General features: G+C 36.7%; 1 protein-coding gene across 4 annotated transcripts in view; it reads right to left on the bottom strand.

The window, feature by feature from the left end:
• The window catches only part of Pkhd1l1 (PKHD1 like 1), a 150,919-nt gene that overhangs the window by 2,282 nt on the left and 123,356 nt on the right, over positions 1-25,281 (bottom strand). For 3 of the 4 annotated variants that reach the window (XM_087190687.1, XM_087190689.1, XM_087190690.1), the window contains 13 exons: positions 20,247-20,395; positions 20,046-20,168; positions 19,383-19,494; positions 19,133-19,249; positions 18,546-18,711; positions 15,584-15,816; positions 15,223-15,390; positions 12,626-12,783; positions 10,318-10,483; positions 6,729-7,073; positions 3,846-3,997; positions 3,294-3,440; positions 2,766-2,919 (listed from right to left, as the gene is read on the bottom strand). In XM_087190687.1, the coding sequence (XP_087046813.1) occupies positions 2,766-2,919; positions 3,294-3,440; positions 3,846-3,997; positions 6,729-7,073; positions 10,318-10,483; positions 12,626-12,783; positions 15,223-15,390; positions 15,584-15,816; positions 18,546-18,711; positions 19,133-19,249; positions 19,383-19,494; positions 20,046-20,168; positions 20,247-20,395 (2,190 nt within the window). The remainder of the gene's footprint in view (positions 1-2,765; positions 2,920-3,293; positions 3,441-3,845; positions 3,998-6,728; positions 7,074-10,317; positions 10,484-12,625; positions 12,784-15,222; positions 15,391-15,583; positions 15,817-18,545; positions 18,712-19,132; positions 19,250-19,382; positions 19,495-20,045; positions 20,169-20,246; positions 20,396-25,281) is intronic. The other variant, XM_087190688.1, reaches the window with a different exon arrangement.

Genomic DNA, 25,281 nt, shown 5'->3' with positions numbered 1-25,281 from the left:
CCTACAGTTTTGAATATGAGATAACTAACGTATTTCTCCATGACATAATTTCTTCTGGCACTACTGCTATCATGAACTGTAGTTATCACATAGAACAGGGTTTGGAATACTTGTACAACCTTGTAAGTTCTTACTCTTTTCTGTTCACTATTATTTGTTTTTTTAAAAAAATCATTCTATTTCCATTCTTTCATTTTTTCTCAGGGAGAGAATATAAATAGATCTTGACCACATTTGTGCTTTCGCCAACAATGGCAATGTATTCTAAAACTTCCAACTTCCAAGATCTATGCATTTTCAGCCACTGACATTAGTGGAAATGCTGTATTTAAATATTTCCTTATTTCACTCTGAAAAGAAAACATAAATTTGTGTGGCAGCTGCATTTTATTTTTTAAGCACTTTTGATCAGTAAAGAATTGAGGATTTTAATTGATCTTATCTTCCCCTCTTGCAATATTGTGAGGAAGCCCAAATTAGCTTCATGGAAAAACCACATGGAATACAAATGAAGAATGCAGCCAAACTCCAGAATCAGGACCTCAACACCATGAATCAAGTCAAGCTGTTTCAGTCAGGGACAGCCAGTAGGCATCTCAGCAGAGGCCCCAGATATCAAGGAACAGGTATGAGCCTTCTGAGCCCAAATTCCTGACCCATCCAATTGTGAACAAACGGAGTGGTAGTTGTTTTAAGCCGTCAGATTTTAAGCTGGTTTTATACATAGCACTAGGAACTAAAACAAACACTAAACATTATATAGGTTGCAAGATAAGCAGGTTTCAAAGGCCCCATTAGCAGAACATCTTGATCTAAGTTGGTCAAAAATGTAATCTCGTAACTTCCTTCTTCTCCTACTCGATCACCCAATTCTCACATCCTTATTTTCTGTGTTAGAAACCACAACCCATGTCTCCTGTACCCAAGCAGCCCTGCTTTGCTCTTTATGGAGCTATACGTAGAAGAGGATTCTGCTGCTGCTGTGCTATCAAGCTGTAGTCTCATCTGCAAGGGGATTTCTTACAGTGACTGATGGTATCTATGAGAGAGTTGAAAGCTTTGCACCCCAGTGATCTTGCTTATGGGAAGTGATATTTTGAGGACCTTGGTCACAAGGTCAGGTCTTTGCTGCAAAGTTCACCTTTATAAGGAGGTGAGCAACCTTCTCTTCAGGCAGTGTTCCTATCAGATGCCTCATTTTCTTTAAGACATTGTAGGCCTATTATTAGGTGGCTGTTAAAAGAACTAGCAGGTGTTAGAACATCTTTGGGGCTTGTCTAAGAGCACAAAGTGGAATTCTTGATTACAAAGCAGAATTCTTGATTGTTAGTAAGCAGGTTAAGATATGGTTGCCCACTGGGCAGACTGAATATATCTGGTGCAGGACCCTATCAATGCATGAAGAAACAAAAAATGAAGGGAGACAATCTATTGGAATTAATTTAACTTTTGATATATTTTTTAAAAAATCAGACTCTGTTGAACATTTTTTAATTATTTTACTCTTGATAGTGATTTTTAATCAACCTGTTGTGTGTGTGTTGTGCATACGTGTATGTGTATGTATGGGTATGTACACATAATGATATGTGTTTGACAGGAGAGAGCAGTGATAAGAAGTAGGAAGTGCCACCATAAAACCTTTCCAGAGGTTAAGGCTGCAAATGGTCTTAAATGGGCCCCAAGTTGAACAGACAGACTGATGGAGGCCTGTTTCAAATATACACAGCTTATTCATTATTCTTTTAGATACTCTATAACTCATCACCAGTAAAATCTGTTATTTAGATATATCATATGGGCCCTAGTAAAATGGTTTGTACCAAAGAAATAATGGCATCAACCCATATGGAGGTAATATAATTATAATTACTGTGGAGTTTATGGTTGTAGTTACTGTTCCAACATTAAATATACCACTTGGCACAGACTCATTGGATATACTTTACGAGAACTCACAGGAAATGTTTGTTCTCAGTGCATGTTACAATTTGCACAGCTACTGGTTTGTGGATCCGATAGGCACCATTAGTCATGACAATGCTTATGTTTTTTTTCCTTGCATTCACTTTCAGAGCTCTACAGCCAACTTCTACCTCAACTCCTGCTTAGGGCATTAAAGTTCTTGAGGGTTTTTTTTTTTTCCTGGTACCGGGGATCGAACTTGGGACCTTGTGCTTTTGAGGCAGGAAGCAGAACCATGGAGCTAAATCCCAGGCCCTTAGGGCATTAAAGTGAATGAGCCTACTATATTCTTTTCTTTCTTAAATTTGAAAAAATATATATTAATCTTTCCTACTAGAAATGTAACACATATTTAGTGAGAACATTTAGAAAAATACACAAATGGGTAAAAAAGAAAATATAAATCATAATTTTTATGCATAACCTCAGATCATCTATTTTTATTTTCTCATTCTCTTTATTTTCTTTATTATTTTAATTTCTCTTTCATTTTGTACATTAAAGATATTTTCATAAGCTAGATTAAATATTTTCTGAAATGAGGGACAGTACAATATCCTGATTTCTACAATTTTATTGACCACTGTACCATCAAATGTTTTGTTCATTAAGAGAAAATTGTAATTGTCTCTATTCACAGGTACATACGTGAGATTCTGAAGGAGTCCATTTAGACTGTTTGAAAGAGGAAGAGGCTCGGGGAAGAGGGAGAAGAGAGTAAGGCAGATGGATATGATCAAAGTCTGTTATATGCAGGTAATAAAATGCCACAACGAAACCCAAATAGACAGGTCACTCGCCTGTTCTCAGAGGAGTAAGGTCTGTGTAGTTGGCCCAACAGCTGCTAAATGGAATTGTTGTATTTCCACCAAGGCCACTGATTTGGTTATTACTGGAGTCCTTTAGTACGGCCTTCAAAGTCAGTGAAGTAATCCCAACAGATACACAATTACCCTTCAGCAAAAAGAAAAAGTAGCAGAGAATTATAACCATGGTCCTGTCCCTTACTCTTTTGAAAAGCTACGCCAACCTTTTATTTCTTTAAGTGCCTCATGACAAATCTCAAATCTACAGAGGCTCCTTATCTCTCACAAAGAGTTCACAAATATGGAGAGAAGAGCACCAACTTCATTTGAAATGAAGAGGGATGAAGAAATGAAGAAACATTTTGAAACAGTGGAAGAGAATACCCAAAAGTACTACTCCAATTTCTAATGGCTGGCACAGTCTTCTGGCTTGCCAGCACCTCGGGATGAGTCACGCTGGCTCCCTTTTCAGAATGTATAGTTCAATTCCTTGCCCAGGAAGAACGCTGAGCTGTGACTTACATCCGGGTCCACTGCCTTTACTGAAGGCTGCTGAGGAAAAGGCTGTCCTGGCTGTGCTGTCACTGGCTGGGTGATGACGCAGAGTGAGGTCACCAGGGCCACATGGTGAACGGGATATGCAGACCTTGCAACAGGCTGGGCAGTCACCTGGCATGGACAGGAGTAAGGGAGTGGCTTTCCCACAACAAACTGCACAGCGAAGTTCAGCCAGGCTAAGTGTAATGCATTTGTTGTTCATTTAAAAATATGTTCAACATTCAAATTAGTATCAGCACAATATTTCTTCTAAACCACATTTATGAAGCATTATTACAAACATTCAAAGCAAAGCATATGCAAAATCAAGTTTTTAAAGAGACATTTCTTTTTAAAATCTAGGTTTTTTTTTAAACTACATTGTTTTCATTTTAATGATTCCATAAGAGACTCAAAAATAAATGAGAAAGACCTGATCTCTAAATTATTGTGTTAAAGTAGAAAAAGAAAGTTAAAATAAGAAATAAAGAATATTTTAAATAGCTAAAATGCATGATTTTAGTTGCATGTTCTTACCTTAGTCCAGCCAGAATCATTTGGGCTGGGTATAGGATTGGTAATAGACATGGAAGAAATATTAAATCCAAGGATACTACTGATTTTTCCTAAAATTACAGCTTGTCCAAGAGAACCAGAAATTTCCTGAAGTTCAGAGAATTTCATCCAACCTATGGGGGAGCAGTATTATTCTATTTGGATTATAAGGATTTAAAATTGTGAGAACATGTAAGTATTTTATTTTAGTTTTATTTGCATTGTTCCATCACATTATAGAATTCTACAGCTTTTTAATGGCACCCAAGAAAAACATGACAGTCATATTAATGAAGCAAAGAAAATGATTCATAGAATGTTTTAAACTGGAATTAAAGAAAAAAACAAAGGTTGATAAAAGCAATACAAAAAATGAATGAAAGCATGCTGAGAAGATATATCTCAATATTTCCCACGTCATTCTTTCTTTAGAAGTACCACTGTACATTTCTATCCTCACATATCATTTGGAAATAGGATGATAATTCTGAAATGGAAGAATAATTATCACCTATTACATTATCCAGATATGTATGAATACGTTGCTAAAGCTATCATTAAATTGCTAACAAGCTGTTACTTGCTTGGGACATCCAACAAACTTTCAAGGTTAATTTTAACACTACGTGTACTCTCTGTTTTCTTTTTCTGGCATGGCAGGCCACGATGGGGTTTCCTCTTAAACCTGCCGCTCCCACAGTTCTCACTGATTTGTGAAGTGGCACCTCCACGCACCTTACTCCTTTTGCCAGAGCCGTGGACCTGTGCTTGATCGTCCCTACTTCACCACTCCTCCCCGCCACATCTAATCAATTACCAACGTCTAACTCTCTCCGGCCCTACTGTCAAAGTCCTAGTGAGCGCTGTCCTCAGGGGCGGGTGGTGTTACTAAGGCAGCTTACACTCGCTCCCTTTCTGCTCCATCACACAGACAGTAAGTAAAGGAGTCTTTCAAAAACCTGTAACCAGTGTAATGTTTGGGTGTCCTGCAGGCCTGGCTTTGCCCTTGTTCCTAGGTGCCCTGTATCTTCCATATGCAGAGTCATATGTTGAGGCCTTGGATTCTTTTGTTTCTTCCGTTAAGGCCAAACTGTGAAGCTTAGTTTGCTCAGGAAGTAGTAGATGCCCTAAGCGAGTAGGTCTCGCGTGATACTTTGAAACACAGTCAGGGAATTTTAGGCTCTGTCAGTTTAAAATGTGTCTTTTGCATGATTTAGCCTCTTTGGATAACTGTGCTGTCTTTCGGATTTCTCGCTCTCCTCTGACTTCTAGGTTAGTCTTCTCCAGAAAGGCCTGCCGGGTAAGAGGGTTCATGCAACCTCATCACAGTGCTACAAAGGGAGTGATGTCAGTGTACTGCCAGGCCTGCTGGGCTCCACCGACTTTTGGCACAGTGGCAGGTCTGGCCTGGTCTGCACTGCTCACGGGTTCCCTCCTCCCCACTCTGAAATGGGAAAGTACCTGCTGCTGACTGCCATCTGGAAATCAAAGATTTTACCCGAAGTCCTTTTACTCCGGAGGCCAAGACTCTGCCTGCCCAGAGGTCTCTTAGTCCTTACTAATCCCATTCTAGGACACCTGGAAAATTCCATGAGCTTGTCCTTCCTTGTCCCTATGATTGTGTTCTCAGGCCATCGTATTCCTATCTGGATAAGTCTAAAATCTAAAACTGCCTTAAGAATATGGGGTAGCAGGGGTTGTCTGTGAAAAAATTAAGGTTACACATGGGAAATAAACCATAATTCTTTGGGTATGCAGTGGCTAGTGTGTAAGTTGTGGATCTGACTACCTACAAGAGTTCTCCAGGGATTTCTAAGAGTTGATGAGTAATCTGTATGGGTATCACAGACCCATTATGACAACCAGGCCAAATTCACCGGCTAAGCATACGGAGTCAGAGTGCTGACCCTGTAAGTCCAAGGAAGTGCAGGGCTGAAGAAGGAAAGTCAAGTATGACTGTAGCCAGAGAGGGATCTGGTTGCAACAAAATTCTGTGCTTCCTGTCTCTTCCAAACAAGATAGATTCATGGACAGACTTCCTCTTACCATTGTCAGTCTTAACACTGTCAGACCCCTTTCATCCCTAATCTCTCAGCTATAAAGTTACTTCCCCAGGTAGATCTTCTACATTAGGTCAAATCCTTTTATTTAATTTATTAATCATTATAACAACAAAAAAGAGGCTTAAATTTCTTTACAGTTTCAGGTTATGGGCTAGTGAGATTCCCTGAGGCCTGGTTTAGGAAACCCTGAACTAAAACTAGAGATTTCATTCAGCCCAGCTATTCCCCTTCTAGGTACCTTCCCCAAAAAGCTAAAGACATCATATCACAGTGATAAATGTACACTCATTTTTATGGCAGCATAACTCATAATAGCTGAAGATTGGAAGTGGCTTATATATCCATCAACAGATAAATGGATAAAGAAAATTTGGTATTTGTACACAATAGAGTACTACTTTGCCATTAGGAAGGATACATTTGTAGGAAAATGAATATACCTTGAGACCATAATATTAAATGCAATGAAGCAGAACATGAGACACAGAAGCTTAAATATCTCGTAACTTCTCTTATATGAGAAATCTGAAGGACAAATCACCTTTAAAAAGCAAAATAAAAGATAGACAATAAGAAACAGGGAGATAGATGTCTTGTAAATGGGAAGGGGTTCCACAGACAGATGGAGGAGTGAGAGAGGGGAGGGGAATGGAAATAAAAAGAAATTTTAAATATGTGCCTCTACCTCCAAAGATGAATGTGAACATTATGTACTGTAAAAATGTACTAAAAGTAATTGAAGTTATTTATGGCTGTGGACTTCGTAATTACATTCCTGTATCTTAAAGACTACTATTCATACCTGGGGTGTCATTGCTTAAGAACTGAATGGGAGGATCTCCAATCTCTAATTCAATTGTTTGTCCTGTAGATCTTTTCCTCCTCATACTCTTTCCTCGTATTATTTTGCTGACTCGGATTTTGTCACTTGGTATGTTTAGGAACAAGGCGAGATTTCTAACCAGATTTTGTGAGCTGTAAAAGTCATCTTCTGTTACAGCAGGTAATCGGAAAGAAACAAATATGACTGCAGCAGTGTGGATTTCAACAGGTGCAGTTCCTTTAACCAAAAGGTAAAGCATCTGGTAGGTTCTATCAAAATAGTTTTCACCAAGAATAGTGGAGTTCAATTTAGGAAGAAATTGCTCTGTGAAGAAAAAAATGCCAAAACAGCATAGTTAAATATATTTATCACAATTATCATACAAGATTTAATATTTGTTTCAATTTAGAAAATTCAAGGTAAGTTCAATGTTATTATTTCACAAGAAAGTATACATACTACAAAACCTCTTCTAGAAGTGACATGCAAAATTGAACTCAATCCTTTACTATTCATAATCATTATATATTAAATTTATTTTTTTACATCAGCTATAGACTCAGTATAAGTGAAAACAAATCTTATTATAAACCCAGGAATTTATATTTATAACACTATTTCCATCTTCAGAATTTTAAAGCCTCTGCTGATGCATTTGTAATTTTAAAAATATAAATTTAGCTTTAATAGCAATCTAATTTATGCAGTTATAATTCAGTGTTTATATTTTTACCAAGGACAAAGTTATGTAATAATAATGAAGTATATAATAAAACATCTCAGAGGAATCTTAAACCTGAAAAAAATCTATGGCTAATCTATGGTTAATTCAATTCCCATAGAGGAAATAGAGTTTTGTCAAGTTAATTGAGATCATTTGAATGTATATGTGTATATAGATGTTATGATCTATGGCTGCATGCTAGCAGTGTTTAAGAGATGATAAATTCGTCAGCACATTGAGCCCAAGGGTGAATTTATAGCAGTAGTGAAATAACACATGTAGCTCCTTATCACATTTCACAGTGAAGTTTGCTAAGAAAAGGGAATTAGAATTTTTAGGAAGAAAAGGGAATTTCTTATGAATGTAACAGATAACAGCATTAAGAAGCCATTTCATACCAGAGAAACTATTTGGTATTTACACGTGTTTGTCCTATTTATTCCACTTAAGAGTATCGCCTCAATGTGCATCTAAAATTGTAAATAAGAATCAAAATGTATAATTGATACTGTGAAATAGGAAGAAAAGGTCTAAAGGAGCAGGGGAAGTGGGAGGCGTAGGGGAAAGGAAAGAAGGGAAAAGAAAAAATAGGAGAAAAGGAAAAACATGGAAACAAAGGTACAAAGGTAAATGGGGAAGGGAGGAGGGGGTGAAGGGAGGGCAGGGGAATGGGGAAAAAAATAAGAACCAAGATACTCATGTAAAGGCACAAGATCCCAATGATGAATGTAACTGTATTGTATATCTAAAATGTACCAATAAACTTAATGGAAAAAAAAAGAAGCCATTTCATGATTACCGTAGATTTCCTTAATATGTACTAATATAAACTCGAGGTAATTTGTCTTAAACATTATGTGAATCTGACAAATGTGCTATGTATTACAAATTGAGAATGCTCCCCACCTACTACTAAAGTACATCACCGTTCATTCTCAGTAACTTTCTCATGTTATCATAGCAATGAAGGAAGCAGACATATATGTGGTAGAACACTTAGGTAAGCTCAGAAATATAGAGAGATTCATAATACAGGGATAATATTTTGCATTCCAAGTGCCAGAGCAAAAGTGTCACTTAAAAGCATTGTTACGTGGCTAGGGACCCATGGTTTAGATGTAGCGTATTTAGTTAGTATAGCTGAGGCCCTGAGTCCAATTCCCAGCTCAGGGGCATGGGAGGATGCAGCGCTATTTCATTAAAAGAACAGAGGGGTGGAGGGGTTGAAGGAGGAGGGCAGGCCAATGAGGAAAAAAATAAGAACCAAGATATATTATGTAAAGATACAAATTTCCAATGATGAATGTCATTATATTGTATACCTAAAATGTACCAATAAAATTAATAAAAAATATCCCCCCCCAAAAAAATAACAATACACATTTATCTATGAATGGGCAGTGATAGTATTGTGTTTCAGCCCTTCAGCACTGGGATTAACAATTTTCTATATTAAATTCTGCCTTTTGAATTGGGTTCTACCTTTCTAATTTTGAATGAGAGTACTCAATACCATATGCATTATTTTAACAGTTTAAAATTTATGCAAACCAAGCTGTAAATATGTGCAGCCATTTGTAAAAAGTGCTAAGTCCACCCCCTTAGCTTAATAAAGAGTCAATGTAACATAATGGTTATGTACGTGAGTTCCAGAGCTAGGCTGTTTTCAAGTCCTTGCTCTGCCCGTAATAGCTTAAAGACCACTGTGGACTGAACTGTGCCCCCTCCAAATTCATATGCTGAACTCCCAATCCCCACTATGATGATATTTAGAAATGGAGGCCTCTGAGGAGAAACTAGGATTAGAACAGATTGCGAGGGTGAAGACATCATGATGGAATTAGTGCCCTTGAAGAAACAGACTTTCCCCGTTATCTGAGAACACAGCAAGAAAGTGGCTTTGGCCAACGAGAGAGCCCTCATCAGAACCTGACCATGATGGTGCTGAGATTTCAGGCTCTCTGTCTCTAGGCCTCTGAGAAACACAATTCTGTTGTTTAAGTCAGCCTGAGCAGACTAAGACAGAGACCTTGACAAATTACTTCACCACTTGTACCTCAGTTTATTCATCTGTGCTTCCCTTCTAAGAGTGTTGTGACATAGTAACGAAGCCCTTAAAACAGTGCCTGAGATGTAGTAATGTCTCTAGAAACACTGACTAATCATACAATCAGTAAAAATAAGACTTGCTTTATCAATGGGAAGAGTATAGGTCATCTATACATGTTCTCAAGACTAGCTTTTATCATGATCTGCCACATATATTGATGCAATGGTTAGCCACGGTTATGGAGCAGGTCTACAAGTGATAGGTAGCTTACATGGAATGGAATGCCCAATGCCAGTATCATTAGAATCCCATTTAACAAAAAGACTTAAATGAGCAGAGATAAATCCTCATTTTGTAGATATTGCTAAGTGGCTTCTTCCATATATTTCATTTAAATCAAGTTTATTTTATCATATTTACAGTATTCAGCTTAATTTATATTGAATGGCAATACTTCTGCTAACTACCAAGTATTTTAGGGTCTGACAACCATGAAATAAAAGTAAAGGAGAGATAAAGTAGAAATTCTAGGCAAAATATCTTTTGGACACAAGAATAATTAAATTTAATGTATGTGGAGTTCAAAACTTCTTAGAGAGAAAAATATGTCTATCGTGAACAAGCACAGATCCACACAAGCAGTCTCCCAGGACAATGTCATAAATGAATATGTCCTAGTGTTTGGTGGATGGTGGCTAAAACCTTATTTTTTCATGTATTCATAAATGGTTAAGGAACTTAAAATATTAACAAAACATCTCAAAGAACTTTATAAGTAACTAAATTACAGGTACCATGTGCACTGTACTTTTCTGAGGAAGTACCTGCATACAGATGCATATTAAGTTTGCAACGTTTTTGTTCAGCGTTCCATATTGTATTTTTGGGACACACCAATGAATTGTTCACATAGACATCCAGTCGCTGAAGTGTGGAATAAAAAATTCCTACTAGAACAGCCTGTTAAAATAAAAAAAAACATTTTTGTGTTTTAAGAGACTGATAAAACAGAATGTTTAGAATTTAGCATTTTAAAAAGTCCTTCAACTGTGTTCATCTTCAACTGTGTACATCTGTAAAAATATTAAAACTAAGTTTCATGAATTTAGGACAAACACTGAACTAAAATTTAAAATGGGCTTACATCCAGCCATTCATTCAGACATTATAACTTCACCCTTAATTGATGGTGCCCTAAAGAAGAGTGTAATATAAGAAATAAATTATTAAAGAGGTACCTCTAAATTAAGAAAAGGGTTCTTTTAAAAGACATTGACATACAATATAGGCTTTCAATTCCAGACAAATGGTAGGGACTTAGCAGTGCTCTGTATCATGTAGCCACAGAAAAATAGGTACTTAGGCTAAAACGAAAAACGAAAAACTTAAAAGCTGAGAAAAACTTGGTAATAAGACTAACAAAAATTAGTCAAAATAACTGTACTCTGTGATTTAATTTTGTTCATTTTTTATGTTTATATTCCCGACACATCAGGCTACCAGACATGACCATAAAGTAAGCAGACTTTTTTGCGAGGGTATAGAAGGATTAACAAGTAGCCTAATGAACTATATCAGTCTGAATCTTATTTTGATATTGTCTTCCAAGGCTCAGAATACTAATAGCCATATTACTTTGTAGTCACCACATGTAATTTTTAAATTAAAATAGTCTTCAATTTTCTAAAAATCAAACTCAAGCTCCTATCTCACCTGGTACTATTGTAAATGCTGGCAAAAGCCACTGTGGTTTTTTGGCTTACATCCTAGAGTGAAGTGAGAGACAATAAGTAATAAACAGTAAAGTCTGAAGCATGTTAGAATGTGATAAGTGCTATGCAAAAAAGCAAATCAGAATATAAGGCACTGGAAGAGCCAAATGGTGAGGATGACCAGGGTCGGCCTATTGAGGAGATGGGGTATTTAGCTGCCTAGGTTAGAATGTTCCAGGCAGGTGCAACACCTGAAACAAGGTAGTGACATGTCTGGTGTACTGAGGAACAACAAGAAGCCCAGTAAGGCTGGAGAAATAGAAGAAGCAGAGAATCTCAGGTCTGAGTCACCTCCCCAGCCCTTTATTATTTTTACTTTTTTAGTTAGAGACAGGCTTTAAGTTGCTAAATTTCCCAGAGTGGGTTCAAACTTGTGATCCTTCTGCCCCAGCCTGTCCAGAGTGCTGGAATTATAGGCCTGCACCACCAACTCTGACCTTAGTACAAATACCAGTAGGGAAAACCTGCAGGCCTTGGGGCAGAGGAGAGACCTGCTCTGGCGATTGACCAGAGGAGAGAATTAATGTGTTGCAGGTATCTGGCTATTGGGGTGAAAAAAACTGTAGAAAGGCCAAAATAGAAGAAGGAGGTGGTGGGGGGCAACTGCCTTGATTTGCGGAAGAGACAGTGTGTATTCCATGGGATGGGAGCAGTGGAACAGGTGAGAAGTGATCAGATTCCAGATATTTTGAAGGGAAGCTCAATAGAATTCACAGACGGATTGGATGCAGAATCCAAGAGAAAGAGAGCGGTCAAGACTTTATTTTGCACAACTTGAATTGCCTCCTCCTGGATTAACTTTTCAAGTTTCTGTCTTCATATTCCTAACACTCTGGGACTTTGAAGTCCCATACATATAGAAAAGAAAACCTCAATTACAGGATTTGGCATAGTATATAAATTTAATGATCCCAAGTAAACTCAGTTTATAGCAAAGACTTGATGTTGTCAAAAATATTTAAAATAATATGCTGCAATCTCTGAACTAAATTCCAAAGGTGTATTTCTGACATATATACATTAGAGCTCCATGGAAGAATAAATACATATTCTTAATCCCATAAACCGTAGGCATCATTGTCATGCCTCATATATGGAGCCTCAAAATGAAGTGCATTTTGGGAGGAAGGATGTTTGGTACCTGTATGTACCTTTCAGTTGAGAAAACTGTCTAGGCCAGGAGTATTTTTATTAATATTTTACTGAGTCCTTCAAAAATGAGTAGGGCTGAAAATGTTAGAATGGAGAACAAGATACAATCCTTAGTAGATAGAAACATATGCAAATAAACCAACTACAGTAACTCTTAAGACATTTTATCTTGCCTTACCCTATTGTGGTCAACATTAAGCAACATCAGCCGAAGATTCTGAGGACTGGTACCAGTGAAGTAAACCTCATAAGACTTGTTCAGAGCCACAATGCTGTAAAACAGGGACAGCCTTCTCTGGCACGTGTATCCTGCACACCAGCCATGGTCCTGTGGGCCTAAATCCATGCAAAATGAAAGATCGTGTTCTGTTGAGCATTTATTAGCACAAAATATGAAGAGTAACTATATTCAAAATAAATTGCGGTGGTTGAGTTCAAATGCAAATTCAGCATTTATACCCATTAACTATCCTACCATCTGTCTACCCATCTAGGCTTTTTCTCACCCCTTGGCTGAAGAAGGAGGGCAGGGAAGCAACTTGATCCTATTGCCATGACTTTTACATTGCCCATGGCTAGAAGGGTAAATAAATGTATCCTGGAAGGTCATTGAAGGAAATAGCAGACCTACATGTATTTCTAATTTAATAATCAAATTCAAGCCTTATATAATGAGGGAAAAAATGGTTTATCTTTCTCCTCTCTTGTCAAATGTGAGTTTGGGTAGAGGTCCATCTTTCTTGGGCTCTTTACTAGGAAACGTGTTTCAACATAGTTAAGTTTTTAAAAGTGGGGCCAGTAACTGGAAAGCATGGACATTTATTTGGCTAGATTGTTGATTCACTGATTTGTGGTTTCACTCACTCATTTGTTCATTGATTTGTAAATCCAAGCAACATGTTTGCTTTGATCAAGTCTTTAAGGATACTTGATTTGAATTTTAATTATATAATTTTTTTAAAAATTTTGACTAAGGTACTATTGGAAGGCCAACAAAATTAATGAACTGAAGCTAGGTGAAAAATAAAATTTCATTAAACTCCTTAAAAAGCTAAGAGATGGTGGATGCTCATTTACTGGAGTCCAGGTATTTTCAGAACAGATGTAACATGACTTTCATAGCAAACTTCTTTATTTTACTTAAGTGTCAGTGCAGTGAAATACAGAATGATGAACTTTTTTGATGTCATTTATGCATTATGTTTACTGCATCTCATGGCTTATTTGGAAGCATTATCAATATTGATAACTAAGTTTCAATCAAATTTTAAACCAATGGAAACTTCTAAAGCTCAAGTAGAATATAACCTTTTCTTTAGCATGCAAAATATAAATCCTATTTATAATATACCTTCTTCGTGGGTTTCAAAAATAAACATAAAGAAATGTCTGTAAAAACTGAAAAGTTTAGAGTGAAAAAAGCATATTAAAAATAAAGAATATTTGTGTATACAATGAGATGAGAGTGACACAAAGTTATATTGTAAAAATAAATAAAGTCAAGTATTACAATTTTAAAGGAAACTTGGTGATACTCGGTAACTTTTATCTCGGGGAGTTTTTCCTCCCCATCTTGAGCATACAGAGCATAGAGAGTATCATTAGTGTCTCCTAGAACAGTTTTGTGATTTTTCCACGTGACTGTAATTTACTTATTGACTTCTTTAGTCACTGTTGAAAATGTATATTCATTGTAAAGAGAAATGTCATGTCACTATTGTAAGTTAAAAAATTATGTTGCCTTTCCGTAAAAAGTAAAACTAAGTACAATGAAATCTTTCTCCGCCATATAGAAGGGAGCAATTTGGAAATTTCTTTTCCATTCCTCCATTATTCACAGACCCCTTTGTAATCTCTGCTTTGTAAAATGTGAAAGGCAACATTCAAAATTTGAGCTGACTGCACGCATTCAAAGGATTGAATACTCAGGTGACAGAAGTGAGGACAGGCTTAAAATCATGAAACTTTGGTATATCCCTGATTTAGTTAATCCTATTCTCTTTAACAAGTTTTTAAATGTGTATTTCTGTAGGGTATTAGCTATTTTGTTGTATCCTAGAATAGTTTGATATGTCATTTTACTGTCAGGGCCAGAAATCTGCCTGGTCTAGGCTATGTGCCCTTCAATGCTAAGCCTGCTGAAGGACTCATCTTTGAGCCCCAGTGTCATTTCAGGGATACACAATAAATCCCTGTGCTATGTTCTCAGTACCTTTTAGAGGCTTATTTTACTCATTCAAAAAGTCCTGGTCTCCTACGTCGATCTGCATCCTTGCGCAGACCGCTGTCTTTCCTCTGTACTAGGGCTATCTCAGACCATAACCAAAGAAACTTAGACTCCGGACCTTCACAAACTGGTCTTGAAAGTCAAAGGAATCAGATAGGAGAGAGAGGAAAGAGGTTATAAGTCTTCCAAAGATTCATGAAAATGAAAAATGATTAGGCCAAGAAGACCCCTTCTCAAGTATTCCAAATAATACGATATTCATTTTTAAATTTATGTAAGGAAAATTATACTTCTGGAGACATTTAAGCCCAATTTCCTTGAATTTTCTCCACCTCCTCCTTCAAATCGTCAATTTGAAATAACTGTCCTGGCTTTCCTGGATGGGGAACTGCCACAGAGTCATGTCTCCACCCTGCACATAGAATTTTTCTTACAAATGGAATGCCGAAAAGTCCTGGTATTCACTAGTTTTATGTGATAATGAGATGCCTCCATGTATTTAATACAATGCTTTAAGTAACTCTGGTCCACTTATACCAAACACCTACCGTTAATGAGATCAACATAACCATTGCTCACTATTGCCACTGGTGAAAGTCTTCGTGTTTCTGTGTCAGAATCCAGGCTTTCAATAACCATCATTGCATATTCCATCCCAAAGCACTGATAGCTCTGCCACTCAGGAATGTATTTACAGGTTGCATCTCTAATAATTCCTAGAAATATACGTATATACATTTTAGCAATGAAAAGAAATCTCTTCACAAAATATGCATACACTATCTTTTTCTTATGTAAGATTAATAAGTAGAACATCTAAGTTATTAGCTGAGTACATTAATCATTCCAAATAAAACACATTTTGTTTCATGAACTTGAGATCTAAAAATAGAATAAGATTCAACAAACCTTTATAAGGTGCTTTCTCAGTGACAGGAATTCTACTTCCATTCAAGAATGTGAGCATCGCCTTAGGAATTCTGTAGTCTCCGATCCCTAGTTGGCTGTTTCCATTCCATTCATACTCTGCTTGAGGTATCACTGAACCAGAATTCCCCAGAAAGGAGCCATCCGTGTCTTTAAGAAACGATTTTCTTTTGGCATCACAAACCATGTCTACACAATCAGATGGATTCACTTTACTGGGGAGAAAAGGCAAAATGAATAGCTTATCTCACTGTTCCAAAACAGCAGTCTGAATATAGTTCTTAAGTATTTGAGCAGGTATCAAAAAATGGATCAAATCTTATTTCAGAAAAGATTTAAAGTGGGACTGAGTAGCATATGCAAATACCACTGTAATGAAGTCTGCTTTTCCATTGGGATGATTTGGTCTGTTATCATGAATTTATTAACATTTCAAAATGACAAGTTGTACCTGTGGGATACAAAATTGCTTGTTGCTATCCTGGAATGATAGATTCATGTTTGTGCGTTATTCATGATATACTAACATTTCCTTACACAGTTGGTGAAGAGTTCTCTATTGTTCAGGATATACAAAATCCCTATGTTGGCCAGAAAGTCTTCATTATTTTCCTTCCCTTCTCATTTTTAAAGTTTATAAGTATTGTTTACCATAAAATAATATAAATATTTAATAAAAGCTCAGTTTCTTTCATCTTTCTATCTTTAGCTCTTGGGTTCTTTATCAATTGCAGACTGTTATGCATTCTTTGTTTTTTGTCTTTTCTTTTGGTACCAGGGATTGAACTCGGGACCTTGCACTTGCGAGGCAGGAGGTGGAACCACTGAGCTAAATCCCTGGCCCCGTTATGTATTCTTGTAGACTTTTATCTATGTAAAGACATAGATTCTTATGCCACACATTAGTAAACATTCTGCAGATAATTATAAAGAAATGAAACATCATAAATTTGTTATTCAGTTCAACTATAAATGGCATTTTGGCTCCATCTTGATTTACCTGCAGTGTCAACTGATTGATCCCTGATATAATAATGAAATACCTGCTAATTATGCAATGTATTACATATTCAAATGACATACAGCATACTTATAAAATACTATGACACATAGTATGAGGAAATATATTTTATTCCAGAGTCATAGCCACAGCTATAATAGTGAAACACACAGATTTATTAGGTACTATCTACTATGTCTTTCCATTTTTGTTTTAAGAAAAACATACAGCTATAAGTTATGCCTGACCATAATCTCCTAGTTTGGGGGAAGAATTTTGACAAATATTTCTGTACATTGAGGATGTAGCTCAGTGGTAGAGTACAAGGCCCTGGGTTCAATCCCCACTAGCAATACACACACACACACACACACACACACACACATATATACATAAATAAACTATGTGATTCATGTGTCCTTTGTATTTGAGTATGTACAATGCACTTTTGTAAACAAGTTTGTGAGAAGAGTGCTCAGTGGCATTCCCTCGTGGTGGCAGTAATGTAAGAGGCACTGTTAGTTCAACTTCCCAAGAAGCACAGCCTGAGAAGTAGATTTTTGTGTGAGTCGTGGAAGGAATCTTCTCAAAAAGGCGAGAGAGAAGCCACACAGAGCAAAGGAAAGAAAACAAGACTACAGTCTTTAGACCAGCTTCGTTTTGATCCCATGGAAACCTCTGCAACATGAATTCATTACGTCTGTTGCTACTTCAAAGCAAAGAGGCCCACCTTGTACACCTGAATGTGACAGTCATTCTCTCTGGAACGCAAGGGTAGTAGCTGTGAGAGGGCTTTGGGTAAAAGAAAAATGCTGAGAAACGGGCAACTGCAACTGCACACTATTGTGGGCCAACATTTAGAGCATTCGGTGTCTGCCTAGTGGAGATCTGGGACAGCACCAACAGCATCTACTAGAAGAACAGAACTCAAAGAAAGTATACTTGAAGAGGAAGTGTTTTTTTCAAATTACAATTGTACATTAAATCTGAAAGACTTGATGATAAGAAACAGGAGATTATAACTGTCTAGTGAGGAGGGCCTCTATTGAACCACAGAACCTTAAAATTCACCAATAATTAAATGAGTAAGTTGGGCTGTCAGCAAAATAAAACAGATGAAGCTGAACTATTATGAAACATTACATTTCTCTGGAGAGTTGCCTGCTTAATTACACAACGTTATTCCTTCTCTTTGCTTCTAAACTGAAAATGGTCAAAGATCTCTGATAGAACTTTGTTTCCCCCAATATTGTCTTGCATCTAAATTCTTGTTCAAACTGCCTACAAAAAATAGCAGTTATTGGCTACATTCTTTTATGACTTAGAATGTAAGACATCTAGACAACTGACTTTTTGTGATTACAAAAATTATTGTTCTAAGTTCCTGTATATTTATAATCACGGGGATTAGAAGGGCTGATATTTAATTTCTAACCATATTTTGGAGTGCTAGTGATAAAATATTTAGAAAGCAAAAGGTAATAAAAAATAAGAAACAGAAGAAATGATAACGATTTCTCTTGTTAAATGACTTTATATGGAGATGTACTGAAGTGGAACATATTTCAAATCCTTATATTTTTTATATTTAATGATGTTGTTATTTGTTTTTTGGTTTTTTTTGGTACCAGGGATCAAATGCGGGTCCTTGCGCTTGCTAGGCAAGCGACGGAACCACTGAGCTAAATCCCCGGCCCAAATGATGTTGTTATTGATGGTAAATGAGAAACATCAGTGAAAATACACACATTAAAGCCCAGGTTTTACAAATCAACTGAGAAAACAGACATATGTTATTTAGTCTTAATTTTTATAATGCTTATTAAAATTTTATAGAAAGTTGTTATTTTAATATAGCAACATTTTTAAACCTATAACACAGAGAAGGGAGAAGGGAGAACTATAAAGATGGCAAAGAAAAAACTGGGTTTTTATATATTTTACCTTATGTCAGGCCTATGTATATATATTTTAGATGGTTCTGTAGTGTCGACCAGTTGTACATTCTTCACATAGATTGGGTGCTGTAAGTCTTCATTTAAAGGGTTAGTCATGAATATTACATTGGTTTCTCCTGAACAAACATTCTTAAATCCAACAAATGTTGAACCTAAAGCATTAAAGGAAAGTAATTATTTTCTCTGGAGAAAGAATTTCACAAGATACATTCCATGGGCTTAAATTTCTTCAGTTGTAAAAGGGGAGAGTAATATATAATCCTACTTATGTGAAAAGAGTAAAAGTATAAAATAAAGTATAAAATTAATATTAAATCACTATATCAGTGTTTTTTCCTGCTGTTCTGAAAGAAAAATTAAATGTCATTTTTAAATAAATAAAACTTTTCCTAGGAAACCAGTCTAGAAATGGACTTGATAATCTTTCTTTTCTTGTCATAATGAGCACATTCATATATAAATTCATTTAAGTATTTTTTTTTACTAACAATGAAACATTAATTATATCATACTTTACATTGTCTTTGGAGGACTTAATTGAGTAGATTTGTGAAAGACAGTGTTTAAACTTGCCTGAGACATCCAGACCGCCACTGATAGCACTGTAACTCATGATCCCCGCATGGGGCTTCCGGGGCGCCATATTGTGAGCTGAAGCAAAGGTAGGCCAGCAAATCCCACTCCTTCCACCTTTTACCAAAATAGAAGGAGAAAGAAGAGGAAGAGGAGTAGGGAGGAGAAAGAGGAGGAAGAGGAGGAGAAAGTTAACAGAAATTGAATATGCACCTATGTAAACACCAACGACAAAATTGCAAATTTTCACCTGCTGGAGGTCTGGCACTGCGATGTGCATCAGTGAGCTCAATATTGGGATCATCATTGCTTAGGACATCAGAGCAATTAAATTCAGGGCTACTTCCAACAATTAATGTGCTCTGTTTAAAAAATGTCAAGCAATACAGTGTTAACAATAACGCTTCCTAAAAAACATAATAATGAATGAATAACACTGAATTCTATGGTAGCAAAGCACAAGCTAAACATCTGGGAAGTGGGTCATTCATTAATCAAAGAAGAAAATGTATGATTGCTGACCTTATTGGAATGACAGTCAGAGTGAGAGGGAAGAAGACAGATGTGTAAATGTTTCTTAAAAATGACATGTTAGGTTCCTGTGATAGAAATGTGTCTAGGAAACAGTAAGAACAAAAAGTGGAGGGAATGTCCTTATTCCCTATGCTGTTTCAAGAAACCCTTCAAAGAAGGAGTGAACATTTAACAAACTATTTCAAGTACAGTAGGTGATAAGTAAAGAGATGAAGAAAATGGAGGAGAGATGAGGATGAAGAGTTTCCTGGTATAGAGTATGGATGCAAAGGCACAGAGGTGTGATCCAGATAGAGATAGAAGACAAAGATTATTTTTATTTGTCTTTCAACAATTTTTCCCTTCTCAGATTTGCTCTTTGCCCTTATTCACTTCTTACCTCCACCTTCACTGTTTTACTGGAAATTTTGTGAGATACAGCAGCTGGCATGTAAATCATTGAAAAAATGGCCATTCCATTGTCCACTAAGGTCACATTATAGATGTGCACATGCTCTGTGGTCTGTAACAAAAATAATAGGTGGAATAGCACTAAGGGAAATCATGAAAGAAAATAATCACCACCTTTAATCCCATTCACCTGAAAATAAATTCCATAATCCCAGCACGTCCAAATGGTAAATCCCTGTATAAGGGAACATCCAGGAAGGCCATCTTGGTTCATATAGATGCCGTACAAACCCCCGTGGGCTTCATTGTCAAGCCAGTCTTCCACAGGATTAGAATGACCTTAGAAGAGAATATACAACCAGAGAATTAACATTACAAATCAAGCCAGATATTTCTAATAAGAACATCAGTTAAAGTCAGCATATATAATAAAGGAGCCTAAATGTGAAATCCATGGCACCACTTGCTGCCTGTACAAAGCTTCCTTGTCCTTTTACTTGCTGGCTCTTCTCATTGCACTATTTTCAGTCTCAGTTCCTCCAAAGGCTGCCCCATTCCATCTCATTCAAAATAGCACTTCATCACACTGCATTTAAATTGCAATTAAAATTTATATTGCAATTAAAATTTTTTACTTGCTATTTTAATATTTGTGAGTTACTCTTTCCTCTTTTTTTACTAGAATGTAAGCTTTGTGAAAGAAGATAATGGTTTCTGGCTCATTCATCACCATATTCCTGCACCCCAAAATGTAAGACTGAGATAAATGCTTCTTCAATATTTTTTAAATTGGTGTATACATGATTGTGGGAAAGTTAGTTAACCTTTTAGAACCTGTTTCCTGTGTATAAAATGTTTTAATGCCTAATTCATAGCAGTTTCAAAGTGAAATGAATAAACTACATAAGGTGCCTTGCAAATATCTTCAGTAAATGGGAATTGGACTCGTTACTAATATGTCTCATAATTACAGTAGATTTTAATGAAAGTTTCACTTATATCCAAATTGGATCAGTAACTGTAATAACCCCTCCCAAAGCATGCATAAGTTGAAGGATTGTCTGTACAGGGCAGTACCTCATCCTAAAATTGTACTTAAAACCAGCTGGCTTGCTTAGAACCCTGGTATCTGATTTCCTCCTGTCTTCTGGTGATTTTCCCTTCTTCGGAGCCCTTTGGATTTTGTATGTTACTTATGATCTGTCTGGGTTTGATTTTATTCCACTGTAAGAAGATGGCTATATTTCTGTCCCTGAACCTACTCAAGGGCCATGACAGCTATGCCACTGTCCCTGTCTTAGCATCCGAGGCTCTTATCTGGATAAATAGGTGAGCATTAAGGAACTTCAGCCTCCATTTCTCTGTGATGTTTCATGTTTCTGTTGCTACAAATCCAAAACCTCTTTTTAAACACTCTCAATTATGTTGTAATATCACTGTAGTCAGTGAAAATGTAATAAATGTTACAGCTATTAATAAGTATTCACATTCAAAGATTATATTTTGATTTTCAAAAAAACCATAACAATTTCAGAGAAACTACAGGTTTCAAATTTTTGTGTCAAAGAAAATCCACTTCAAGTTTTTTGGAATTAAAGTAATGACAACATGGTTCAAGGATCAGTTAAATCTGTGGACAAAGTTGTTTTACTCTTCAAATGTATTTTGCACAAGTGTAAAATTAGCTTAAATTCAATATATTTTGAACTGAGAGAAAAAGACTTATTCAAATAATCTTAAAAACATCTTAAACTATTTATTAACCAGCATCCCAGTGAAAACAAAATGTATGGCATGTAAATTATAACTAATGAAACCATTAAAAATAACACTACACTGAAATATTTTTAAATCAACTTCAAAAGGAACATAAATTTTTCTGAGACAGTCCCATTTCACTGAAATTCCTTTGCTTTTCTCAAGGTGTAAAATTAAAAGTTTTGTCACTGAAATTCCTTTGAATTTCTCAAGGAGCAAAATTGAAGTTTTGTATTTTATTAACTTTTTTACAAACTGATAATAATATACTTTCATAATTAAAAATTTTAAATGCTATAAAATGGGACACCCTACCAAGGTCGCGAGTCACATAGAACATGCCGAATCAGCCTGGGCCCTGGCAGCAATCCACTGGACCCCCCCGACCCCCCACCCCGCTCCTCTGTACAGCCACCTGGTTCCACACTACAAAGACGCAGAGGACACTGGACCACCAGACCACAGTACTGGGTCCCGCCACTCTCCGCCCAGAGGTAGGGGTTTCTGAGCCACCATCCCACTGCTCCTGGTCCAGAGGAAGGAGCTTCCCAGCCCCCATCCCTCCTGCTGCTCCCAGCCCAGAGGAAAGGGCTTTTGGGCCACCATCCCTACTGCCACTCCCGGCCCCTGTCCCACCTCTCCCAGCTCAGAGGAGGTAATCTGCATGGGTGCCAATAGTACCCCCCACCTCCCCAGTCGAAATGAGAAAACAAGTAAATAAATCTCAAAACCAGACTTCCAGATCACCTACAGCAACCCCAAAGGGAAATGAGATGGAATATTCTGATATTCAAACACCTGGACCCACTGAACTGGCAACAAAAGGGGATCTGGAAAAAATGAAATCAGAAATAATTTCTCAGATAACAGGAAAAACTGTGCTCCTAGTGCAAGACATGATTAATAAATCTAGAGAGGAGCTCAGGAACATGATGGAATCCCAACATAGGAAACAAATGGAATCCATAAAACAGATGCAAATAGATTTCCAGGACATGAAAAACTCCATTGAAAGTCTACACAGCAGAATGAGCCAATGAGAGGACAGAATTTCAGATATAGAAGATAAGATTGCAATTAGTGACCAGGAAAAGAAAAATTGCTTCAAAATTATAAGGGAACATGAGAAAACAATCCAGCAGCTGCTAGATGATGCAAAGAAGAATAACATAAGATTGATTGGAGTCAATGAAGAAACAGGGGAGAGTGCAGATGACATAAAAAAGCTCTTCACAGAAATAATGGCAGAAAACTTCCTAAGCAGGGGAAAAGAGGTTGACATACAGATAAGTGAGGCATATAGGACTCCAAATAGCCTTGATCAAAACAAATCTACACATAGGCATATAATTGTTAAGATTCCAGAAACTCAATAGAAGAACAAAGTTCTACAAGCAGTTAGAGAAAAGAAACAAATCACATACAAAGGAAAGCCCATCAGAATCACAGCAGACTTCTCAACACAAACCATCAAGGCAAGAAGAGCTTGGAGTGACATATTCCAAGCCCTAAAAGAAAACAGCCTCCAACCCAGATTGATGTACCCTGCAAAACTATCTTTCAAAATGGATGGAGAAATAAGATACTTTCATGACAAAGAGCACCTTAGGAACTTCATGAATACCAAACCAGCACTCCAAAGAATTTTACACAATGTCCTAGGAACAGACATTGAGGATCACAACCCCAGGAAGCAAAGCAGAATGAACCCATCTGGCATGACAAGAAATTAAATGGAAAGGGGGAGAACCCAACAAAAAGAAAAAGTCATGGCAATGATAAGTCAGTATGTTTCAGTTAAAATCATCAACGTTAATGGTCTCAATTCACCAATCAAAAGAAATAGACTGGCAGAATGGGTCAAGAAGCAAAATCCAACAGTATACTGCATACAAGAAACAATTCAAAATGAAACTCATAGACTGAAAGTTAAAGGGTGGAAAACAATACTCCATGCGATGGGAACCCGAAAAAAAGCAGGAGTAGCTATCCTCTTTGCAGATCAAGTAGATTTCAAATCAACACTGATTAAGAGAGACGAAGAAGGACACTACATCCTTGTAAAGGGAACAACCCAAGAGGAAGAGATGACAATCATAAATATCTATGCATCAAACACTAGTGCACCCAACTATATAAAACAAATACTAACGGACATGAAAAGTCATATATGCACTAATACAATTGTAGTGGGGGACCTCAACACCCCTCTGTCACAAATAGATAGATCAACTAGACTAAAAATAAGTAATGAAATACTAGAACTCTATCGAACTCTTGAACAAATGAACTTAACAGATGTTTACAGAGTCTTCCACCCCACAAAATCAGAATACACATTCTTCTCAGCTGCACATGTGTCATTCTCAAAAATAGACCACCTACTCACACATAGGACATGTTTAAGTAAGTGCAAAGGAACTGAAGTTATCTCCTGTATATTATTAGACCATAGTGTGATGAAATTGGAGATCCATAGCAAAAGAAACTGGAAAAATTTCATAAACATGTGGAAATTGTACAACACAGTTCTGAATAACCAATGGGTCACAGAGGAAATTAAAGAAGAAATCAGACAGTTCCTTCAATTAAATGACAATGACAGTACAACATATTGGAATCTATGGGACACAATGAAAGGAATCTATGGGACACAATGAAAGCAATCTTATGAAGGAAATTCATAGCAGTGAATACGTATATTAGGAAAACAGAAGGAGCCCAATTAAACAACCTGATGCTGAACCTCAAGCTTCTAGAAAAAGAAGAGCAGGACAACCCCAGAGCTTGTACAAGGGAAGAAATTATAAAGATCAGAGGAGAAATCAATGCAATGGAGACTAAGAGAATGATACAAAAAAAATCAATGAAGCCAAGAGTTGGTTCTTTGAAAGAATCAACAAAATTGACAAACCCTTAGCCAACCTTATCAGAAAAAGGAAAGAAAAGGTCCAAATCCATGCAATTAGGAATGAAAAGGTTGAAATTACAACAGACCCAGCAGAAATCCAGGAGATCATCAATACCTACTTCCAGAACCTATACGCCAATAAGATGGACAACACAGAATGGACAGATTCCTAGTTACATATGAATTACCAACATTGAACAAAGAAGACCTAAAAATTCTAAACAACCCAATATCAACCAATGAAATTGAAAATGTAATTAAAACATATCAACTAAGAAAATCCCAGGCCCTGATGGCTTCACTGCTGAATTCTACAAGACATTTAGAGAGGAAATGCTGCCACTACTGTTTAAACTCTTCAATGAAATTGGAAGGGAAGCAATACTCCCAAATTTATTCCTGGAAGCAAGCATCATCTTGATCCCCAAAGCAGAAAAAGACCCAAGTGAAAAGGAGAACTATAGGTCAATCTCACTAATGAACATAGATGCAAAAATCCTTAATAAGATACTGGCAAATAGAATGCAGAAGATCATCAAGAAGATCATACACCCTG

This window comes from Heterocephalus glaber, unplaced genomic scaffold (genome assembly GCF_053883595.1).
Source record: "Heterocephalus glaber isolate CG9 unplaced genomic scaffold, H.glaber_assembly_v1.0 deba00001555, whole genome shotgun sequence".
Lineage (NCBI taxonomy): Eukaryota > Metazoa > Chordata > Mammalia > Rodentia > Bathyergidae > Heterocephalus > Heterocephalus glaber.
The sequence above is the reverse complement of the archived record's forward strand: the minus strand, read 5'-3'. Positions and strand labels throughout refer to the sequence as shown.